The sequence below is a fragment of the Amblyomma mixtum genome, chromosome 3 (genome assembly GCF_055824585.1).
Source record: "Amblyomma mixtum isolate Tamu chromosome 3, ASM5582458v1, whole genome shotgun sequence".
NCBI classification, from domain to species: domain Eukaryota; kingdom Metazoa; phylum Arthropoda; class Arachnida; order Ixodida; family Ixodidae; genus Amblyomma; species Amblyomma mixtum.
In genome coordinates, this window is record NC_143014.1 from 46,408,452 (window position 1) to 46,429,468 (window position 21,017).

The following is a 21,017-nucleotide window of genomic DNA, read 5'->3' on the forward strand; positions in this document are numbered from 1 at the left end:
TTCTTAAATGCGCTAGTTCAAGCTTTTTGTCTTGCTACAACGCTACCGGCGCACGAAATAGCGGAGGCCGAGGTCCGAGGTTTGCAGCTCCGCATGAGCTGCAACTTCGGCCACTCCAACCGGTGAACTCGGACGCGGCCGTGTTAAATTCCGATCAGCACTCCAAGCGATCGGAGGCGCCCCATCGTCGCATAGTTTCGTTATGAGCTTCGCTGTCAGCCCGCGGCGATAGCGGCTATCTACGCTCATCAGCAAGCCTAGCCCAGCTGCGCGCCGTTTCGGACTGAGACTGGTGCGTTGTGGGCCTTTTTTTCCTTTTTGAAGGCATCTCGCCGTTCTGGCGCAAATGTGTGTTACGCTTTCTTCCGTCGTCTTGGTCCTGTGCGCAGAAAATGCGCGCTCATCACTAGCTGTTAGCGTTTGTGTGGCGAAGCCTCCCTACATGGGCACCACCACTTGTGAGGAGGCTCCACCGCAATCACGTCGCACCTGCGAAGGAGGCCAAGGAAGGCCTTACTATTTTGTAATAGTTCTGCTTTAATGTTCCCGAGAGCGGGCGTGCTGCACATTACATATGCAACTTTATTTCCGATGTCCTTGTTCTAAAGCCGCTAAATGTTAAATAATAAAGGCCTATGGAAGCGGCCGAAATTACACGCTGTTTTTGAGGACACGCTGCAGCTGGACGATGAAAAAAACAAACTTCCAGGAGATCTGTATGTTACGGGGCGGTTAAAGAGTGCCGGCACTTCGATTTTGACTGGTATACAAGCACTTATCGTTTGAGCGACTACAACTGCTTTCTAAATCCTTTCTTAAACGCGTCAGTGACACTCGTTGCAAGCATACATCAATAAGCCGAGGCGTACCACCGGCACCCGATGCCAGCCGTCGCCGAGTGCTCTAATCGCTCGTTCTAACAGCATGCAGCGCTGAATCATCAGGGGAGCTTTTCAAAGCGCGCTTGCTCTTTTATTTTATGCGAAGTTCGATGTCTCCCTCTTCCTTTTTTTTGTTTTTTGTCTTTTCTGGAAGGGCAGCTTGCCGCAGCTCGTACTGATAAAAAAACCTCCAGGATCGCTGATTACATTTGTTTGTTTGTTTGTTTGTTTGCTTGCTTGCTTGCTTGCTTGCTTGCTTGTTTGATTGTTTGCTTGTTTGATTGTTTGCTTGTTTACTGCTCACCTCAAATGCTATTACATGAGGGGGAAATGCTTGGAAAATTGAAGACGTTAGGAACGCGTGTGACGTGAGAAGGTTGCAAGTGCAAGTGTACTTGCGCCATTGCTTGCGCTTACCGGTGCATGTCGAAATCTCGCGAAAAGCGCTGTCTAACCCGGGTGGACCTCAGTAGGCTTTCCAAGCTCACGAAGCGTTCAGCTGTGCATGCTCGCAAAACGCTATAACGGTAGCTGCTTACAATGCTGCCAGGCGAAACTCGCGAAGTTCTGCTCGCCAACAGAGTATAGGGATGAGGCGTCTGTAAATATGCGCCAGCCGGTGCGCTGAGAGTCAAAGTTATCAGTCCGGCCCGCAATCATCCCGACTGCTGAGGCCGTGTACAAAGCGTCAGAAACTGCCGGCTCTGAGTCGACGCAGCATGGGCCCACCTTGCCTTTCTCTTGCGTCTCGGGCTCGATCATTCTTCAGTTCTCTCATCGTGCTCACCTTCCGTTGGCTGTACCTGATGCTGGTAAACCTAGTTCAAAAGAATCATGCTGGTAAAAAGTAGAGTACTGCTGTTACTTCGTCGCCATGAAAACCGCTTTCCATCGGAATCACTGCATCGTCCTTTAGTGTACTTAATTAAGCTGGATACAATGAACAAATATTGTTAACAGCGACTCTCAGTTTTGAGCTCTCATTTTTATATACAGTGGCAAATAATTTCCGAACGTATTGCACTACGCGATTGACTGTGTGATGTAAGTTCTTATGGACGAGGGCGTTTTCGTCTTTCTTTTCCTCTGGCGTTAAATTAAATCGCCTCTGCTCTAATCTCTTGAAAACTGTTTTTGTTTTTCGCTTCAGAGGCTTTCTCGTTTTTCTGGGCATTGCAACAGAGGCACATGCAGCGCGTAAGACCGCTCAACACGTACGGAACCGCAACGGCAGTTTTCATTCAAATGTGGAGTCGTTGCTATCCAACTCACCGAATAGATGAGCGCAAAGCAAGCATTAAATTGTACCATGCTACGAAGTGGCAGAACCTGAATTAAAAACTAATGGGGAAATTTTGCAACTTCCATTTGAATCTTTCATTGGATGCATAACGCGATGTATTCGCCCAGGTGCAGCTTTTCTTTATGAAGTCTTGTTCATTCCTATGCTGCCAATAACGTAAGCACGCTTATCTATCCATTGCACAAGGCGAGCTACTAGCCACTGGGTGACTCACCGGCACTATCGCCGGACGGAGTGTGATAGACAGCGGAATGGCGCGCACAAGGGCACACTGAGAAGATAAAACGGCTGAAAAAAAATAACTGCATCCTGCATGCGTTGTGTGACTGTCGCACAAGCGGCGTGTGTCGAAAACGCTGCGGCTGTGCAAAAGTCAGCTGTCCCGCCATGTGATCTGAGCATTTGGGTCGCTTCTGAAAAAGCCCGTTATTTTAGAGTGAAAAATAAAGGCAGTAAATTCCGATTTTCTACAGCTTAGTGATGACTGCAGCCGCTAAAACTGGTCGGAATCCAGCTATACCACGATACTCCGGTCCCTTGCTGTCGTAGCCTTTCCTATTCTCAAGCTATAATTAGATTCACGAACAAAATATTTACGGCTGCTTGCAATAAGCAAGTTAGGAAGTCGCTTATGATGGCGTCTAGTTTACTGACCCCATCGAACACGTACAGTGTTCTTTCATTCGGAGCAGTGACACAATCACCCTATAGTGTATGCGAAGTCATCTCAATGAAGATTCCTCAATCATGTGGCGCTTTTAAGCGGAATTACCAAAACAAGGACCAAGCTGTCGGCTGAATATGAACGAAATGCTGCCGAAAGGCCGCCGGAGAATGGTTCATCCGCGGGCAGAAAAAGTAATTACGGGACGATCAGAGATCTCATGCGATAATTCACTGAAAGCTGTTAGACTTTCTCTCGCTCATTAATTTGATGTTTTTACTCTAATGAATGCTTCTGCTCTACACCAAAGCTACACACATGCGACAGAATTTTTCTGGAGGTTGAAGATGGGTTGACGTTGGATGGGAGGGAGAATTGGTTGATGCTTCTGGTGGGAGGAAGCTTCACTCTCCGAGGCTGCGTACAGACAGACGGTGGCATCTTCGCAAGTTGGTACTGATACTGCTTTCGCATTGACATCGAGTACAATGAATTCGCGCAGCAGACCTAAAGTTGTACATTCGCACTCAAGGTATGGAATAATTTGTGCTTGCGTGCGAGGGCCAGGGAGAAGTGAGCCGCGTGTCGCATTCTCAACGACGGTTGTGATGAGGGGTACTGCGAAAGCCCTTATTCAAATTTTACAGCTAAGTTCGGACTAACGGCTCCACAGAGCCTCTAATCTTAGTTACAGCCTCACGCAGTAATGTGTTTACGGCGTTCAAAGTTCCTATTCCAGGAGTTTACCTTTCTTTCATACTTGCTTTCTTCTCAAGGGTACTGTTGCGGGCTATAGTTGGTTCTACATGACAGAAAGCGACAGCGCGGACACAGGATAAAAAAGGTGAACGACACAGGCGCTGTGTCGCTTACCTTCTTTTGTGTCGGCGCTGTTCCTTTATGTCTTGTGTACTTCTTTTCCTTGTTTTTTTCCTGCCCCAATATTTCTCTACGCCTTCTCTGTCAGTTGTGGCTTCATGCTCTGCTTCTTCCCGTTTGTGAATTGATTTTTACAGCTTTCATTTGTGCCGCAAATCTTGCATTTGGTGCCCAGTTTTTGACCGGTCATCCAGAGGGTACGTAATGTACTGACCTTGAGCACAACCATCTTTCTCTAAAGGGCTTCAGCGACTGGTTAAATAGTGTGAACAGAGCACAGCCTTATAGACGACTCCTGAACACGGAGGAACTCGAACCCCCATCGTGGCTTCTTCTGCCACTTGTTGTGAGGGCAACAACGCGCAATGCTCGCAGCTTCCTTTCAAAATATGAAGACGTCGCCAAAAGAGGATTATAAAGATGATTAAACAAACCTCGGGAAGGGACGTGCAATTCACCACCACATTCAGCGTCAGAAGGGCAACGGTGGTAATGACTGCAGTATACTTCAGATGACCACTCAGTTATAAGGACGAGGGAGCGTCTAGCGCTAGTTGCGTTGTTCAGTTTCAAAGTAAACGGTGCCTTATTTATGTGATGGCGGTATTGCAATATCCCAGTGTTCCCAACGAATGTGTTTTCTGGCGGGAAGATCGAGACGTCTTTAACTGTTTTCTATTTTCACTCGCTTAGAAGACGATATGAGCACCCAGAAATCGGTGCGGGGGCAGTGGTTATCCGCAGTATTTCAGCTTATCATTTCGCATCTGGGCTAGGCTTTCATAAATGGCTGCAAGAAAACCACGCAACAGATCCCAAGGACTACATCATTGAAGCTACTTCAATGTCCATATATTCCGAATTTCGTTCAGAGACATTTATGTGTTCAATAAAACGGAAAAAAAAAAGTTTGGGAAAAACACCACCCATGTCGTAAGCTCTTATATAAGGCGAAAAAGGTTTTCTATCGCATATTTTGCAATGCTTATACCGCACTGACATGGACAAGCAAGACACCAAACTTTATAACCATTTATACTTTATTTTTTTTTCAGTAACAGAAGACAGTATAAACGGAGTATTGATCATGAATACTTTGCACGTAGAATAAAATGACATGGTTCACAATGTATATCTCCCTTCGCCACCAACAAATCTTGACATTTTCCAGACAGTGGTAAAGTGTCTGTCACACGCAAAGCACATACAGGTACATCTTTGGCTCTAGCAAACTTGTTTTTCGCCTTCGCAATCACTGAAAGCGTGCTCCTGGGTGATATGGTACCTAGACGCCACTCTACTCTTTTTCATCTCATTCACCATCATCTACCGGAGCCAGTTCCTTATGCACAAACAGTACGTCGTTTTTCCTGCCACTACCTGCAACACCTTCACTGGCAATCGGAGCGGTATATCACGTGCAACATTGTTATAGTGCATGACCTCCGGCTTCGAATTCCAGCTTTGACACGCTTTGACATCACATTCTTCACACGCACTGATACCGTTCACCGACGTTACAGAGGCAGTGTTTGCCTCTCTGCAAGCGGCATCGTTATGCCTGCTTCCAGTGGGGCGGAAGAGCGAGGTAGGAAGAGTAAAAGGAAATAAAAGGCAAAATGGAAATATAAGATAAAAAATCTAAAAGCGACCTACAAATCAATGCTAAGCTAAAGCTCACAAATGCGCATACATCGACAGAACAAAAGCTGTATCTATATATATGCATATGTATGTATATAAAAAGATCAGAATACTAGTTAAACACACGTAATACAAAAGCCTTCTAACAAAAGCATTAAAGCATGCAGATGAACACAATATTGTTGACTCGTAATGACAGAGTACACATACCAGCTGTCTGGTTTCTGCAATTTTCTTTGCCACATTAGTTTAGAGGTACGCTTCCGTGCCTACAAGCTGCTGAATCCGCCTCTTTCTTTTTGTCTCACATCAATAACCACAAATCCGTTCATTTCCCCGGTATCGAGAGCGCGAAGACAGCAAACAGAGATGCTTTCAATGAGCAACATTCACTGACTCAGCCCCTCCAGCCAACCGGGAAGTGCAGCAGTCGGAGTGCAGGCAGCTTGTATGCTAGGTTTGCGAGCAGGCTGCAGAGCGGGTTGGGTATTGACTATAGGGATGCTTAGGGAAAGTTAAAGGCACTGTTCTATGTGGCCGCTGGACGCGCGCCATACAGGAAGTAGGAAGGTATAAAAAAAGATCTTCCAGCTGCCATGTTTAAAAGGACGAATGTTAGTTATCCCATTTTCCTCAGTTGAGATCGTCCTTGTACTCGTTGATGTCAAGAATAAGAAACCGCAATTCAGATCACTCCCTCACGTTGGCTGCCCTCAGATGATTTTGTGGCCGTGGATTTCGACGCCACACACGAATCACAACTAATAGTGATTAGAAGCACCTTCCAGAAGGCCTGGGCCTAATTATGGTTTACAGTTTATGGTTTACGAGGGTTTAACGTCCCAAAGCGACTCAGGCTGTGAGGGACGCCGTAGTGAAGGACTCCGGAAATTTTGACCACCTGGGGTTCTTTAGCGTGCACTGACATCGTACAGTACACGGGCCTCTAGAATTTCGCCTCCATCGAAATTCGACCGCCGCGGCCGGGATCAAATCCGTGTCTTTCGGGTCAGCAGCCGAGCGCCATAACCACTGAGCCACCGCGGCGGCATGCCCAATAATGACTAACAATGTGGAACTTATGCGGCCAAAAGAGGCCGTGGCCGAAATAGCGCCGCAGCATCGCACTGCACACAGTCCGCCGCGAGCATGACTGCCCGAAATCGCACTGTCCGCATGAGCGGCACGTTGCGAAATAGGGCGAGCTTTTGGCACGAACTTTCAGGCATCGGCGAACCACCGCTAGCTAGCCTAATAAGGAATCACCAAAGATTTAATATTTACACAGAATATGGCAAAATTAAGTTTTGTACTTCTGGCGTGTTTCAGAAACGGAACACGAAGAAAGACGTGGTACTATAGAAAGAGCGCCATCTATGTCAAGAAATCAGCCTGAAGATCATGCGCTCCAATACCAAAGGGCTGATAATATCCTCTGCCAATACCCTCTGCCCATAGCTCGGAACACACTCACGGAGTCGTTGGACAGGCGGACAGGACATGAGAAGAGATGAACACAACATGAGCGCGCGGACGATCAGCTGAGGTTTACTTCTCAGGTCACCAAATATAAAGCCGGAAGGCAAGTAATCATACAAAAAAAAGAGAACGAGCGTACATACGCAAGGGTTGAATTCAAGACAGAGTTTTATAAAAACCCACCTTCATAACCAGCCCAGCAGAAATGGTCACGGTCCTTCATAAATCGCCCACTGCAGTGCGTCGCCCGCGCAAACAAGCTCAGGGAGCTGACGAACTGAATGCGCTCAAAACGATTACAGGTGGTTTAGTAAGTGAGAGGGACGCTGAGGCTAAGCTCAAGTTGCCTCTGTCGATAAAAATGTGCCGTTCTAACGACAAGGACGCTGCTTTCGCTGAAAACAGAGCTTTTATAAGGAAGAAAAAGTAAGAAAAAAATGCAGGTTCCGCTATCACCGGCTGATTTCGCGAGCAAAATGCGATGCATCGGCACGTTTTTTTTTCTTTTTTGGGGGGGTGGGGGGGGGGGGGGCTGCTGCTGGGTAGAAAGGGAAGAAGAATGGGATCTTAAGAGCAGGATATGGAGGGTGTTGGCAGCAGTTCCCCACACTAAGAACAAATAATAAAACTAAAAGGGGGGGGGGGGGGGGGGGATGTTACCAGTGATGGAGGGGGTAACGAAAACAAGCAAAATGTAGTTATTTTCGAAGAATGGCTTGTGATCTGTCTTCAACCCCTGCATATGCCCGTTCCCTTCTCCTTGTATGATTTCTTGTACATTTTGACGTGTTCTAAAAAAGTGTGAGTTGTCAGCAGGCGCTCGTATTGAGTCAACGCCTACCCCGCCTTGTCTCCACGCAGTTATTTTTTAACATGACCTGGCGTCAAGTAGCCCAGCTCCGAATTGTCGTCAAGCTCTCAGTTTGATGACTCTCAGATGACATTGGCACAACGCTTGCTATATCCACTGCAATTACGCAGAAGTTGAAGCAAAAATGCTGTATATGACTGGACGATAACGTCCTAAATGCTCGTTGTTCCCATGTTGGGGTGTGAGATGTGAAAACTTGTGGCACCGCTTTGCCAGTGAGAGGCCAGCGAAGCGGCGATGCTTGAAAGAACTAGACTTGTGGCCGGGCTCAGCCATGGCTAGCGTCGCTTTCTGCGAGCTTCCGCGCTCTATAAGGCACGAAATTGTCTGAACGTCGTTCCATGACAGTTTCTGAGGGCAAAAACACCGACAATAAACGCAAGATATGAGCAAGAGAAGGGCGCGGGCGACATCTGCGTTCTTTACAACGCCCCTATGCTTTACCAGTGCGTTTTGTCAGTGTTTTTCCTTTTTAGACGTTTCATGCCAACTACTATAGCTGCTTCCATTTCAGCCTTTTCCCTTTCTGACGCGAGATCCCCAAGGACGGAGCCAGCTTAATCACAGGTTCGCAGGAACAAAAACACGTACACAGAAACTGAGTCACAGCACTGAGTCACAGCACTGAGTCACAGCCAAAGCCTCTTCGAAGTGGCCTTTACTTCTCAACCTGCACGGTGGTCGACTGCGGCTCGTCGGTAATCAAGCGCTCCGATTCCACGTTAGCCGGCAGAGATTCCTTTGGCTCGGTGTCGGTGTGCACCACTTCGGCGTACTCGGGGGGCTCCTCAGCCTGCCCGATCATGACCGCCTCGTAGGGGGGTGGTGGACCCAAGAAAGGGTCGCTGGCGTCCGCGCCCGAGACCGCAACCATGGGCAAGAGGCGCCGGCGAAAGCACGTCCGGTAGATGCTGTAGGAGGCGCAGGTAATCACGATCAGCATGATACAGCCGATGCTGATGAAGTAGTAGCCCTGGTGCACCAGCGATCCCAAGATGACGGACACGGCGACCAGCGAGAGCCACAGGATGTTGAATGTGTACATGAAGGCACGCGGCAGCCCCGGGTTCGGGCCGCCCAGCATGAAGTAGCAGCATTCTGCAAAAAGGCGCGAAAATGACTGCGATTAGGCGACCAGTTATAAACAGGTACACCGTGTTGTTAATTGTGCCAAAAAGAAATGTGTGTCAGAAAAAAAAATTATCATCGGCGAGAGATAGGAACATCTGGGCGATCCAGTGACTGCCTTCGTGTTCATCTCGCTGGAAAACAAGCGTGGCTGTATCTTTATTATTGTGAGCCGCGAGAAGTATCCACGAGAGCAAAGGCCTGCTTTCTTTCGCATGTCAAGATGAAACAAGCGGTTGGTGTTAATTTTAGTTTCTGAGACACGATAACCATCAGCGAAAGTAATCATTTGCAAGTTCGGCTCACGCTCGAGCCGCAACGGAGGCGCTGATATATTTTGCCGAGCTAGTAGCGTGTTCCACCAGGCGTCGGGTCCAGGAGCACCGCAGCTGTGCCGACGGAGGAAGGAACGTGGGCCGGAGACAGGGAGTAGGGGAAGTGAAGGGAAACTGTATTCACATATTTACATGATTATTTACAAAAATGACAAACAAGGTAAAAACTGAGAAGTCTCAGGGAAACGCTGAAGGAATCGCTCAGGGAATCGCTCCGGGAATCGCCTCCTTGATGAACGTGTCGAGCGCTTTTAAATAGACCCTCCCGAGATCTTCCTGCCTTTTCTGACCAATCGTAGGGACTTCGTCCGGGTGCTCCAAGGTCGTTCACCGCTTCGTCGTCTTCCTCGGCTGAGGCCCTTGGATACCCGGAAGTGGCCCGTCAGGCCAGGAGGATTCCATATCTTGTTTCGAGGAAACGCCAAGGGCGAACACCTGCAGCGTCGTCACCTCGCTTCATCCGCTGAGGCACTTGGATACTCGGAAGTGTCCATAAGTGCTTGTTGTCGGGCTAGTCGTTTCCGGCCAGGTGGATTCCATAACTTGTTTCAAGGAAACGTCCAAAGGCGAACACCTGCAGCGTCGTCACCCCGCTGTTGACAAAAGAGCGAGGCGCGGTTGAATGGCAGACGCTTGTCTCCGCACGTGACAGCAGGCGTTTGAGTCATGTCACCCTGGCAGATGCACACACAAGGTCGCAGGGTCAATACTGCTGCGTTGGGTGCCGTTTAAGGGGAACTCCGGAAAACACGTCGTGGCAGTTAGGCAGAAGTGGTGGTACGAGGAATCCAGGAGTCGAATGCGTCCCTCGTGTTCGGTTCCACCTGTCAGGAGGTTGCATGGGAGCGCGTGCATGAAGAAAGACCACTTTCGCAGAACCACACACTGCCTCTGGGAATGGCCTATGTGGATACAGGTGTCACGGGAACACACAAAGAGAGTTAGGGGGGGGGGGGGGGGGGGTAGAAACACAACAGCGCCGACAACCCTTGTGATGTCGGTCGCGTGGAGAGGAGGAAGTATCCAGGCATTGTCTATCTAGGTGGCGTTTGTTCACCTGAGTGATGTATGCTCTGACACCGTATACGTCAATGGGAGCTGCTACCAATGGCAGAGGACCAAATAGAATGGACAGGAAATGGATCGTTACAGGATACGGCCCCAGTAAGTCGATTTGGCTGTCTAGAGAGTGATAGTGAAAGAGGTCAGAAAACCGCTTCGGGGCTTACTGGGGACGAGAAAGTCAACTTCACTTTCCGCTATACCCCGTATGCACGATGAAGCGTCGATAGGTTCTACATCGCTATACCTAAGTTGGAATAATCTAGCAGTGTTATTCTTATCATATGCCTTCTTAGCTGGCTCAAATGCAACGCTATGGCTCATCATCAATGCCATCTCGGAGCAGCGGATGGTGAAAGCCGAATGGAGTGGAAGGAAACAACTGTACGTATTATAATGGGCCTAAACCTACGCCAAAGTAACTGTGCTAATTTTGTTTAGCGCCATAGTTTTCAGGGTTGCGTGCTCTTACCCAGAGGCATATGAATTTATTTGGGGCAGGAGAAGGGTGTGCTGACCCTCCTTTTTCGTGAACGCATCTGAAGAACCACTGCCTAAAGAGCCTTCCGAAATGCATTTTTCCTTTCTTTTTCGGACCGGAAAAAGTGGACAAAACAGCGAATGTCGAAGATTATTTCTGGGACAAGGTTTTCCTTTCAGTGCAAACAGAATATATTAAAAATAAAGGAAAACCATCGGAACGATATTTTCAGACACACGTGGGTTCGCGTCATTTCTTGCTTTTCTGCTTGTAAGTCACACATGTCGAAGGCACCTGCGTTGACTGAAAATCTGTCGCCTCTTTCTACATAGGCGCACTCAGGCACTGTGCTTTAAAATCGGGGCTCCATGTAATGGTGGTCTGCGAGTAGACCGAACACTTGCGCCCTGGAAGCCCGCTTTCGTCGCGTTAAGTGTACACCGACGATCACAAACAGAGAACGTTCTCGGTTTGAGAAAGGCGCAGTAAAACAATACTGTTTAGAGCAAGGCCTTTTTGCTCCCACATTGCCTAAAAAAAAGAGTTTTATAGCACGTTGTGACTACCTGGTATTACGACCCCTGCATGTGAGAAGGAGAAAAAAAACGTTAGAGGTCACTGCGGCACCCGCATTGGAGAAATGCGTAAGCGCTTACGTAATAAGTACGTAATAAATTCTTGTTGCCAGAAAGGTGTTGCAAGCCTGGGCTCGACCAAAAATTGAAAGCCGATGCGGGACAAACGTCTGAGCATAACCTCAACGGCCGGAACTCGCTCTCTCCAGTAATGCGCACTTGATTTGAAGGAATGAAGTGAAACACCAAGATATTTAGGAGGCACACAAGACCAGTCTATTCCAGCGTACAGGGGCGGAGTTGTGCCCCATGAACCAAACCATAGGCCAGAACTTTTGGAGCGATTCATTTGAGCACCAGAAACGATGCCAAACCTATCTATCGTGGACAACACATCATCAATGCTAGGCTTGTCAATGCAGAAAAATGCAAGATCGTCAGCATATGCTAACAATTTGACTTCATTACCCAAAACAAGGAACCCATGGATGTTACGGTTACGCAGAACACTCAAACAAAGCGGTTCCAGGTAAAGAGCAAAAAGCAGAGGAGACATCGGACAGCCTTGCTTCACGGAAGACCGGATTGGCACAGGGTTCGAGAGCTGGCCATTAATAATTAATTGTGTTGAACAGTTGCTGTAGCAAAGTTGCACCCCCTTTAGTACAGTAGACCCCACGTTTGCTCGCTCTAGAAGTGAAAACAAAAATAAATGGCGAACACGGTCAAATGCTATCGCAAGGTCGATCTGAAGCGGAGCAAGCTGCTCATGAGAGCTGGAGGAATGTTCAAGAATTGTACGCGCACTTTGAACGTTACTTTGAATGGAGCGGTCTCTCAAACCGCACGTCTGGTGAGATCCAATGAGTACCGACATTGCGAATTGCAGGCGATTTGACAAGACTTTAGCAAAAATTTTGCAATCCAGGTTTGCCAATGTAATGGGCCTATAACCTTTTACGGAGCGCAGTCTCCCTTCATCAGTAGTTATCAGAATTAGCACTGTGTGACTTTTTGTAAAAGACTGAGGAAGGGCTCCTATATCCCCTTACAAAAAAAGTTTTAGACAGTCTATAGAGTGTCTATAGACTTCTGTCCATAAAGTGTATAGACTGTCTATAGACAAATCGTAGAGAACAGTCTATGGGCAATACAAATGTCATAGACAGTCTATAGACAATCTATAGATTTATGGCCATACACTTTTAGTAGACTTTTGTTTACAGACAGTCTATAGACTATGAATATATACAGAAAGCAATATCTATAGGAAGTCAATAGCGTCAATAAGAAGTCTATAGACTGTCTATAGACGATTTTTATAAGGGATCGAACCCCACCGTGAAGACCCGCAGCAGGACAGGAGTGAGAATAGATTTAAAAGCCTTGTAAAATTCGCCTGAACTTCCGTCAGGACCAGGCGTTTTAGACTGGTAACTGATCGTTTGCATGTTCTACCTCTTCCTGCGTGAAAGAGCCGCTAATAATAGAACAATCGTCTTTTGATAAAGGGCTCACTAAGGTGCTGAAATACGCCAAAATTTCCGAATTATGCGCATCAGGAGAAGCACTAAACAAACGTGTGTAATAATCCACAAATACCGACATCACCTCATTTGTACTGGTCCCTAGCTTGCCATTGGACATCATCCCCGAAATAAACTTTGCAGTCGCATGACGGCGCTCATCGAGCAAAGCCTGTCGTGTTGGATGCTCACATTGCAAATCAAGCTTGGTAAGAGGTCGAACACAGGCACCCCTGTAGAATTCTGCATCAAATCTTTGTAACTCCCTTTTGAGACTAGCAAATTCATCCGTACATAAGCCAGGTACTTCGCGTTCCAATTCATACAGGCTGTACAAATTTTTCCTGAGTGTCTGCTCCTGATATTTTCTGTAAAACGACCTCACGGAACCATTTCTATACCTGTAGCACGCACGTCCTGCTTAAACATTTCCCAAGCGGCGAACAACGGCGTCAGAAACAGGATTCCAGTTGCAAGCGGACACGAATGACAAATTCTTCATCATTAATTAGTGATGACGACCACTGAGAACCGTTCGTTCGATTTGGTTACAGGGAGACCTTGTGTGCATTGTGGTAAATTTAAACTGATAATAAAAAATAATATAAAGAGCAGTGTTCGTGTCTGTCTGCGGAGTTACGTGCAAAGAGGATCTCATGTCGCTGAAGGGACGCATTGACGCTATACCCTCTATCGCGTCGTACCCTTAGAGCGGAGCTTAATTGTCCCCCAGACTTTTTCCACCTCCTACTACTCTCCTCTCTGCTTTCCAATTTGAGTCATTGTAGATGTGTTTTCATCCAGGCCACCTTGAGAAGAGTAATTTCGAGAAGAGCAACACAACCGCTGTTTCCAGCAAGCCAACGAAAGTGAAATGAGGTGAAAACAAACGCTAGCCTTGTAGCGATCACCAACACACTGCGCAAGCACTTTTCATCGACGAAAATAAAAGGCCGACAGCCGGCTGTAAGCGTTGACGCCGCTGTCTGTCACAGTCAGTGCTCGATGTGTTTGATCAGTTAATGAAAATACAGTGACTACCAATTTCGCTCATAATTTTGATATACTGTACATCGGCCGTAAGGTTGATCAATTGCGCGCGTGCACAAAGTACGTGTACGGAGCTTAACTCAGCAATGGTCAGCTGTGTACTTCTCCTCCTTGTGAATGCGTCATTTTCGCTGGTTTCTACATACCATGCACCAACTGGCCCAACAAGCTACGCTTCTTCAATACTCAGCTTATCACTTTCGATGCACAGGGTAGAGATGACAATTTAGTTGTGTTCGCAAGAGATTATCCCATCCTCCCAGCATTCCCAAAACCGCATTGCGCAACAAATGTATCAAAGCAAAGAGCAAATGCCAGCCGCCAAAGAGGTGGGGAGAGTGCTCGAGAATCACTATCTGCAAAAGTTAACTTTGTACCGGCAAATATAGTGAAAATTTTAACGGCCGCACTGCTACATCGGAGCTTTATGGAGCGTCGCTGTTGATTTATTGTGTGAGTCTCAGTACTTATGCGCAGGTTTATAGTTCTTAGATGTTAGAAGAATAATTTTATCTGTGAAATTCATAATCACAGTGCCATTTTTTATAATTATGCAAGATTTTTTATATGCAAACTATAGGGGCCAGAATTAACGAAATACTGAAAGTTCAGATCTTTTATCAGACGTTTTAATTACCGAGGCATCAGAAAATTAGCTGCTCGAAGCTGCACGTGGGCTATGAGAAACAACGTAGTCGAGGCCTCCAGATTAGTTTCGACCACCTAGGGCTCTCTAGTCTGCAGTGAGATCGCACAAGCACACGGAAGTGTTTTGCATTTCGCCTCCATCGCAATGTGGAAACCGCTACCGCATGTGTGTGTGTGTGTGTGTGTGTGTGTGTGTGTGTGTGTGTGTGTGTGTGTGTGTGTGTGTGTGTGTGTGTGTGTGTGTGCGTGCGTGCGTGCGTGTGTGTGTGTGTGTGTGTGTGTGTGTGTGCGTGCGTGCGTGCGTGTGTGTGTGTGTGTTGCGTGCGTGCGTGCGTGCGTGCGTGCGTGGGGGGGCTGCTTTTGAGTGAAACTGAACTTTCACTAATTTTAGTGCCAGAAGCAAGTTGCATAAAGATAGGGTTAAACGTAATACAAACCTGAAAAAACGTCTTCACTAAATGTATCCAGCCAATGCACACAGCTGAAGGTACAGTGCATGAAAAACGGCAGCTATATTGAACGTACGCTTTTTTTGGTAACTGCGGCAGCGGTGGCCAGGTGATTTTATCATCCGCCTCGTATGCGGAAGGTGCGGAGTTCGGTGCCCAGTGGCACCGGGTACCGTGCGACCTTTCCCCTGATCTGGTGCTCGGCTTCCTCGGGGAGAAACGTTTGGAGAATGGGTCTTTGACATTACCTTGTGTACTATAAAACACCTTGTGTGATGGCAAAGCCAGCCTTGCGCCATTAAAACTCATCATTATCTTCATCGTCATCCTTTTTTTATTTTTTTGCAGCCACATTGCTCCTCAAACCAGGGTTTGGTTGAACAGTTCGTGCTAAGTGAGAGCATTGTACGAAGAAGCTGGGGTGGCGGAGCTGATCCAGTTCACCCGCGAGAGAGAAAACTGCATTGCAGCCGCGAAGTAGGGTGCTTTCGAGCTGGGATGAGAGTCAGGGGATTGAGAGAGGACACTCTGGGCGTGTGGCCAGTCCCAGGACAGTACGAGAGCGATCAGGACAGCTTCAAAAGCATTTGCAGGTTTTCATTTTTTCATGGCACACAAGGCCAGGGTCGATGACATGATAAAAATTAAAGAACATAAAACGAACGAAGGGGGAGACGTGCAAGTCGCCAATCCACGCGCAGCCTACAAATATCTGAAACCGTTGCAACCTATCATTCATCGTTTCCGAAGTGTGACAACTGATGTCCCACGGCAGCGCTAACGTCGAATTCAGGCGCGGGTAAACCAGCCGGAGGCTGATCCTTTGTACAGGCTCGAGAATTATCAGGTAGGCAACTCGGACAAGAACGCTCCCAACATAGGCTTTTTTCGCTGTGAAAAAGGCTTGCTAAACGCTGCAGATGCAGGCTCGCGCTGAAAGTGACTGCGACGGCGCCAATCTTGGTGTACCAAGGCGACCAAGGGCACCGCACAGCGTGGTGGTCAAACCAGGCGAGAGAGCGCGATTGCCTATAATTTCGCGCGCCTAGTTAAGAGCGGCTAAATAGCTTTCATAACAAATCTACCAGGCAGAACGCATTGAGTTATAGAGGTAATAAAAATAAACATGCTTTCACGAGACAGGTGCCAAATATACATTGGCATGTACTCTACTGTGACACATACGGTGGATACCTGAGTGGGTGTGTGTGTCAAGTTCGCAAGATGAGAAAAAGATACTCTGCGTTACCCCAGAAGATGACGGCACGCACAGCATGGGGTTATCACGCCCGTTATCGAGATGGAACCAGAGCCCGCAGAAGGAGCAGGACGAAAGCAATTCAAGGGACGCGTCGCCACCGCGCTCTTTCCTGTCTCCCTTATCTCTGCATGGCATGTCCGGCCGCGCGTCTACGCGCGCCAGCGCTGGAGCGCCGAGGGCAGCTTTCGCTGTGAATCGCCTTGCTTCTACCAGGCGTCGCTGCCTGTCAGGCGTGCGGCGATGTGCGGCGACAAAGCTGCAAGCGGCTGCAACCAACAAAAGATGCCACTGGTGGCAGCGACCGTGCCACAGGAAGAGTGCGTTGAGAGCATAGCGTGGCGCATGGCGTGACGCTAGCGTGCAGCCAAGAGAAAGCATCTTTTTGTCAAGTGGAAGTAAACTGATGGGCACTAGGCCCCAAGGCGGCAGATTCGCGTGAAAACACTGTAGGCAAATCCGTGCGCACCTTTTTTTCTTCATCTATTTTTCATTTTTGACCTCTAGGAGCAACGCAGAAGAAGCCATGAAACTTCTAACAAATGCGGGCAAGCGCTGATTGGCTCAGAGGTTCGAAAAATAGCTCCTAGGCTGAACAATACCTATGCTTGCCGAGCACAAACCAAATGGCAGCAATATAACATCAGAACGCGATGAAAATATCCGCGAAATTTAGAGATAAGCTGCACGAAAGAGATGACTGAACAGAGCGAGCGTAATTTGGACGCTGAATCGAAAGCAGCAGAAAAAGCAAGCAATTCCTGTCATAAGACATTGTGCTGCATTGTAAGCTTATTTGCATTGTCTCAAAACAAATGACTTTAAAAGAAGTCGAGATGTGCGCGCAGCCACAGTCATATGACGCCACCGAGCTGGAGTCCTTTTCTAAATAGGCAATACGTTCGTAGCAGAAGCTAGGAAGCCAGGACTGCAGACTGGCTATACTCAAAGCAGAAATGGACAGCATAGAATTCGTAGAATTATGGCACGAATATGATTTGCATTTATTATCATTTATGATAAAACACCAACTGCCTCGTGTATTGAGGCATGGCAGACCATCTACTTGCCTGTAAACCACGAAATAATAGTAGCAATAACAATAAGTATTTATCACGAAAAGAAAGGCGCAGTAACTGTATTACTCAGGGTGGATCCCCGAATCCCGCCATGAGAGAAAGGAGAGGTGAACGAAGGGAGAAAAAAAGCGACGCCTTACACAGGAGGACTCCGGATTAACTTCGACCACATGGGGTTCTATAACATGCACTGACATCGACCAGAACACAATCCTCTTTTGCATTTCAACTGCATCGAAATATCGCAAAAATGAGCACCGAACTAAGAACGAACTCACCTTTACCGGCCGTGTGCATTTAGCACGACCAGTTCATATTAATATCGTGCACAAAGCGCAAAACCTAATTGTCTCTGAGAACAGAAACTTCTGCTCTACATCTCTTTGAAGCTGGCCTCGGGCTAAGCGACGTCGAAGTCCACGCTTTGCAAGCGAAAGCCTCCAGCACAGCCCGAAGCTTCGTCGGAAGGACGAGTATACTCCGCATACGCTACGCACGCGCCACAGATCGTTTTTTTTTTTTTTTTTTCCCATCGCACACTCTCCTCCTCCGGCCCTGGTCATCTTTCTCTATGCCTGGTCGTCGCGGTCGCTGGCACTCGGCTGTCAGCGGCCTCAGCCAACGCCGCATGCGCGCGAAGCGTGTTTTCTATACCGCTGCGTAATCACAGAGGCGCGAGAAGTTTCTGGCTCTTCCTCTCTCCGCGACATCTCCTCGCCTCCCCGCGCGTCTGCACGCAAGCCTCAGGTGTCAGGGGGAAAAAAAAAAATGCGCTTGCTCCGCAGCGCGGCTGGCGAGTTTGTCCAAGCGTTGCGTCGTAAGTAGCACAATCAAACCGCGTCCACGAAATCGACAGGCGCCGATGATTGTTTCATTTTACTACGAACTTCGTTACATCGAGAACTCAGTACAGCTTTGAACAAAAAAAGAACTTTTTGGGAGGAATAAAGGGCTGCAATTTTTTTACTCGCCTTCAACGAACCGCGCGATGATAGGTCAGAGAAAAATTGACAACACAGGCGATTCTCGAACTTCCCTGTCCTTGGACTAATTGGTCCAAGGACAGGGAAGGTAACCGTGAGCTTTTGTCGGCATCAAATCCGAGAATGCGTGGTTGCCGTGGAGTCATTCAGCGACGAATACACGCGGGTGGAAGTAGAGGAGGAAGAACCTAAGGTGAGCCGCCACGTGCGGAAGCGCGCAATGCAGCCGCAGCCTGCCGTGCAAGCCTGATGACCTGAAGAGTCGGAACGGGCCTCCTACGGACGTCCAGGCCTGCCCTCAGCGAGCGATCTAGGCGGTAAGCGGCGGCTCACGCCCTAGGCGACATTCTAGATGTCACGACTGCGGCCTCACAAACCGCGCCTAGAATGCGGGATATAGCGTTCCGCCCGTTGCTTTGTGCGCAGTATTAATTGTAAAGAAATTCATTTCACCAACTCAAATGCTTCTCAGAAAATATCATAAAAGGCCACTATTTACGCATGACTGCTGCACGCAGAGACACGAACGCGCAGTGCAGCGACAGCAGCTTCACCGCAACTGATTTCCATCGCTTGCCACTAAAAGACAAAAAAAAAATCGGCAAAACGATCAAAAGGTGAGCGCTAATGTGCCGTCCAGAGTTTCTGATAACGCATTACAAGTCACCTAGCATGGTTCGGACACTCACTCACCCACAGGTTAACAGGCACTTGCATGGCCACTGATCCCCTATTGAGAAACACAGGCATGCGCCCACCTAGGCCCATTTACCCAACAATGTTTTTCGGCCGCAAACACATACACTCATGTATACACCACCCGCAGACTCAACACTAACTCTTGCGCGCGCGGCCTGAACCGACATCTGCGCCGCTGAGCGTCGGCCGCATGATCGGCGACCACGTTAGGGCGACATCTGCGCCGCTGAGCGTCGGCTGCATGATCGGCGACCACGTTAGGGCAGGCTCCAGGGCAGCCGCTACCGTCAGCCGTCGCAAACACACCGTGCAGCATGTCTCTGATCAAGCGGCCAACGCTCCGCTGTCCTAACGTCAGTCAGAGCAACGCTACACAAGAAAACGGCCAACGGTACTCAGATTAACTGGTTACAGCTGAAAGAAAGAACACCTGCACACTAAGGTAACTAACGCCGATGAAATAATAAAACAAAATTAAACATCAGAGCATTGCATTATGAAGCGCGAATGTGGAAGCGGTCACAGTAGGATTTAGAGGAGAATCTAGGAAACGGAGTCTGGGGGGGGGACATTTTCTGCGGATAAAATTTGGGGCCCATGCAATTTTCCCTTGAAACATCTCTGGCTCGAGAGGAGCGATCTCCTCCCTCTTAACCTTTAAATGCGTCGCTGCCAGCAGCTTCGGTGTTGGGTAGCTACAAAACGCTTGTAAGCAGTTTTCTTTAATGCTAACTTCTCATTTGAGGTTTCTTATTGCACTTTGCCACCGGGACCTGTGGTTTGCGACCAAGACAAGCGCAGTATTATTAAAAAGAAAGACTACGTAGACGTGAAATCTGCACAGACACAGAGGGTGATTGGACCTGTTATCATGCGAGCTCTCTACACTAGAAAAAAAAAAGGAAGCTAAAAAAATTGTATAATCATGAAATTTCAGATATGATTCGATGAGACTCTTAGAACTTTTAGAAGACCCTAAATCCCCATACCTCTTATGTTCTTCCGTGTCTGGGTTCAGATGACAAGCCGCTTGCTACATCTATGCTGGCGGGTCAATTCAATACACTTTTCAGCTCGGTTTTCACTGATGAAGATCCTATACTAGGAACTGGTTCATCGCAGTGTACTTGGCTGCAGCCTGAAAGACGCGGGTTCGATCACGGTCACGGCAGCACATTTTAATGGAGGCGAAATTTTAGAGGCCTGGGCTCTGTGCGATTTCAGTGCACTTTAAAGAACCCCACGTAATCGAAATTATCCGGAGCCCTCCACTACGGCGTCCCTCATGGCCTAAGTCATTTTGGGACTTTAAACCTGATAAACCAAACCAATCATAGCAGTGCAGATTTGAACACTTCATGGCTGACACAACAATTTCTTGTTGTAGGGCTGAGTTCGCTATAGACCGTATGTCTGTCAACTCAAGCCCTGGACCCGGTGGAATCTCAACTAAGCAGCTGAAAGTCACCGTAGCATTAACTGCCCCTCTGCTGAGCAAGTTGTTCCAATAGCCTCTTTCGACCGTCGACTTACCAGACGATTTTAAAAACGCTTATGGTCTTTTTTAAGCGACTTCAAAGCATTCCTGTTTTCATGTCAGGTGATAAAAAATACGTGCTATAATTACAGGCCGATTTCTCTCGCCTGTGTTTCATCTAAGCGACTAGAGCATATCATTTCATTGAATATCATGAGATACCTTGCCACATTTCACCAAGTTTTCCTTAATCAGTAATGTTTTGAGAGTGGGCTTTCATGTTAGACACAGCTGTTTGAATTACAAACAGATCTACATCAGTTTGTTCGCTGACATTTTCCAATCGATGCCGTCTTCATAGATACTCGTAAACGTTTAATCACGTCTCTCACAATAGATTAACTTACAAGCTTATTAATTAATTTACCCCCCCCCCGTCATTAAATGCATCAATTTTTTATATAACCGCGTTCTATCTGTCTGCATGCATCTACACTCCGGTGTGTCAGTTAAATCTGGCGTCTCGAAGGGCTCCGATGTGTGGAA

At 47.8% G+C, this 21,017-nt stretch overlaps 2 protein-coding genes across 7 annotated transcripts in view; one reads left to right on the plus strand and one right to left on the minus strand.

The window, feature by feature from the left end:
- LOC149350036 (uncharacterized) overlaps positions 1-21,017 on the plus strand; it is a 44,559-nt gene that overhangs the window by 5,590 nt on the left and 17,952 nt on the right. The window lies entirely within an intron of this gene.
- LOC149350037 (uncharacterized) overlaps positions 4,750-21,017 on the minus strand; it is a 58,546-nt gene continuing 42,278 nt past the window's right edge. For 4 of the 5 annotated variants that reach the window (XM_089579056.1, XM_089579055.1, XM_089579054.1 and 1 more), the window contains one exon: positions 4,750-8,819. In XM_089579056.1, coding sequence (XP_089435182.1) covers positions 8,380-8,819 — 440 coding nt within the window. In that variant the 3' untranslated portion in view covers positions 4,750-8,379. Of the gene's footprint in view, positions 8,820-17,590; positions 18,694-21,017 lie in introns of those variants that run through there. The other variant, XM_089579057.1, reaches the window with a different exon arrangement.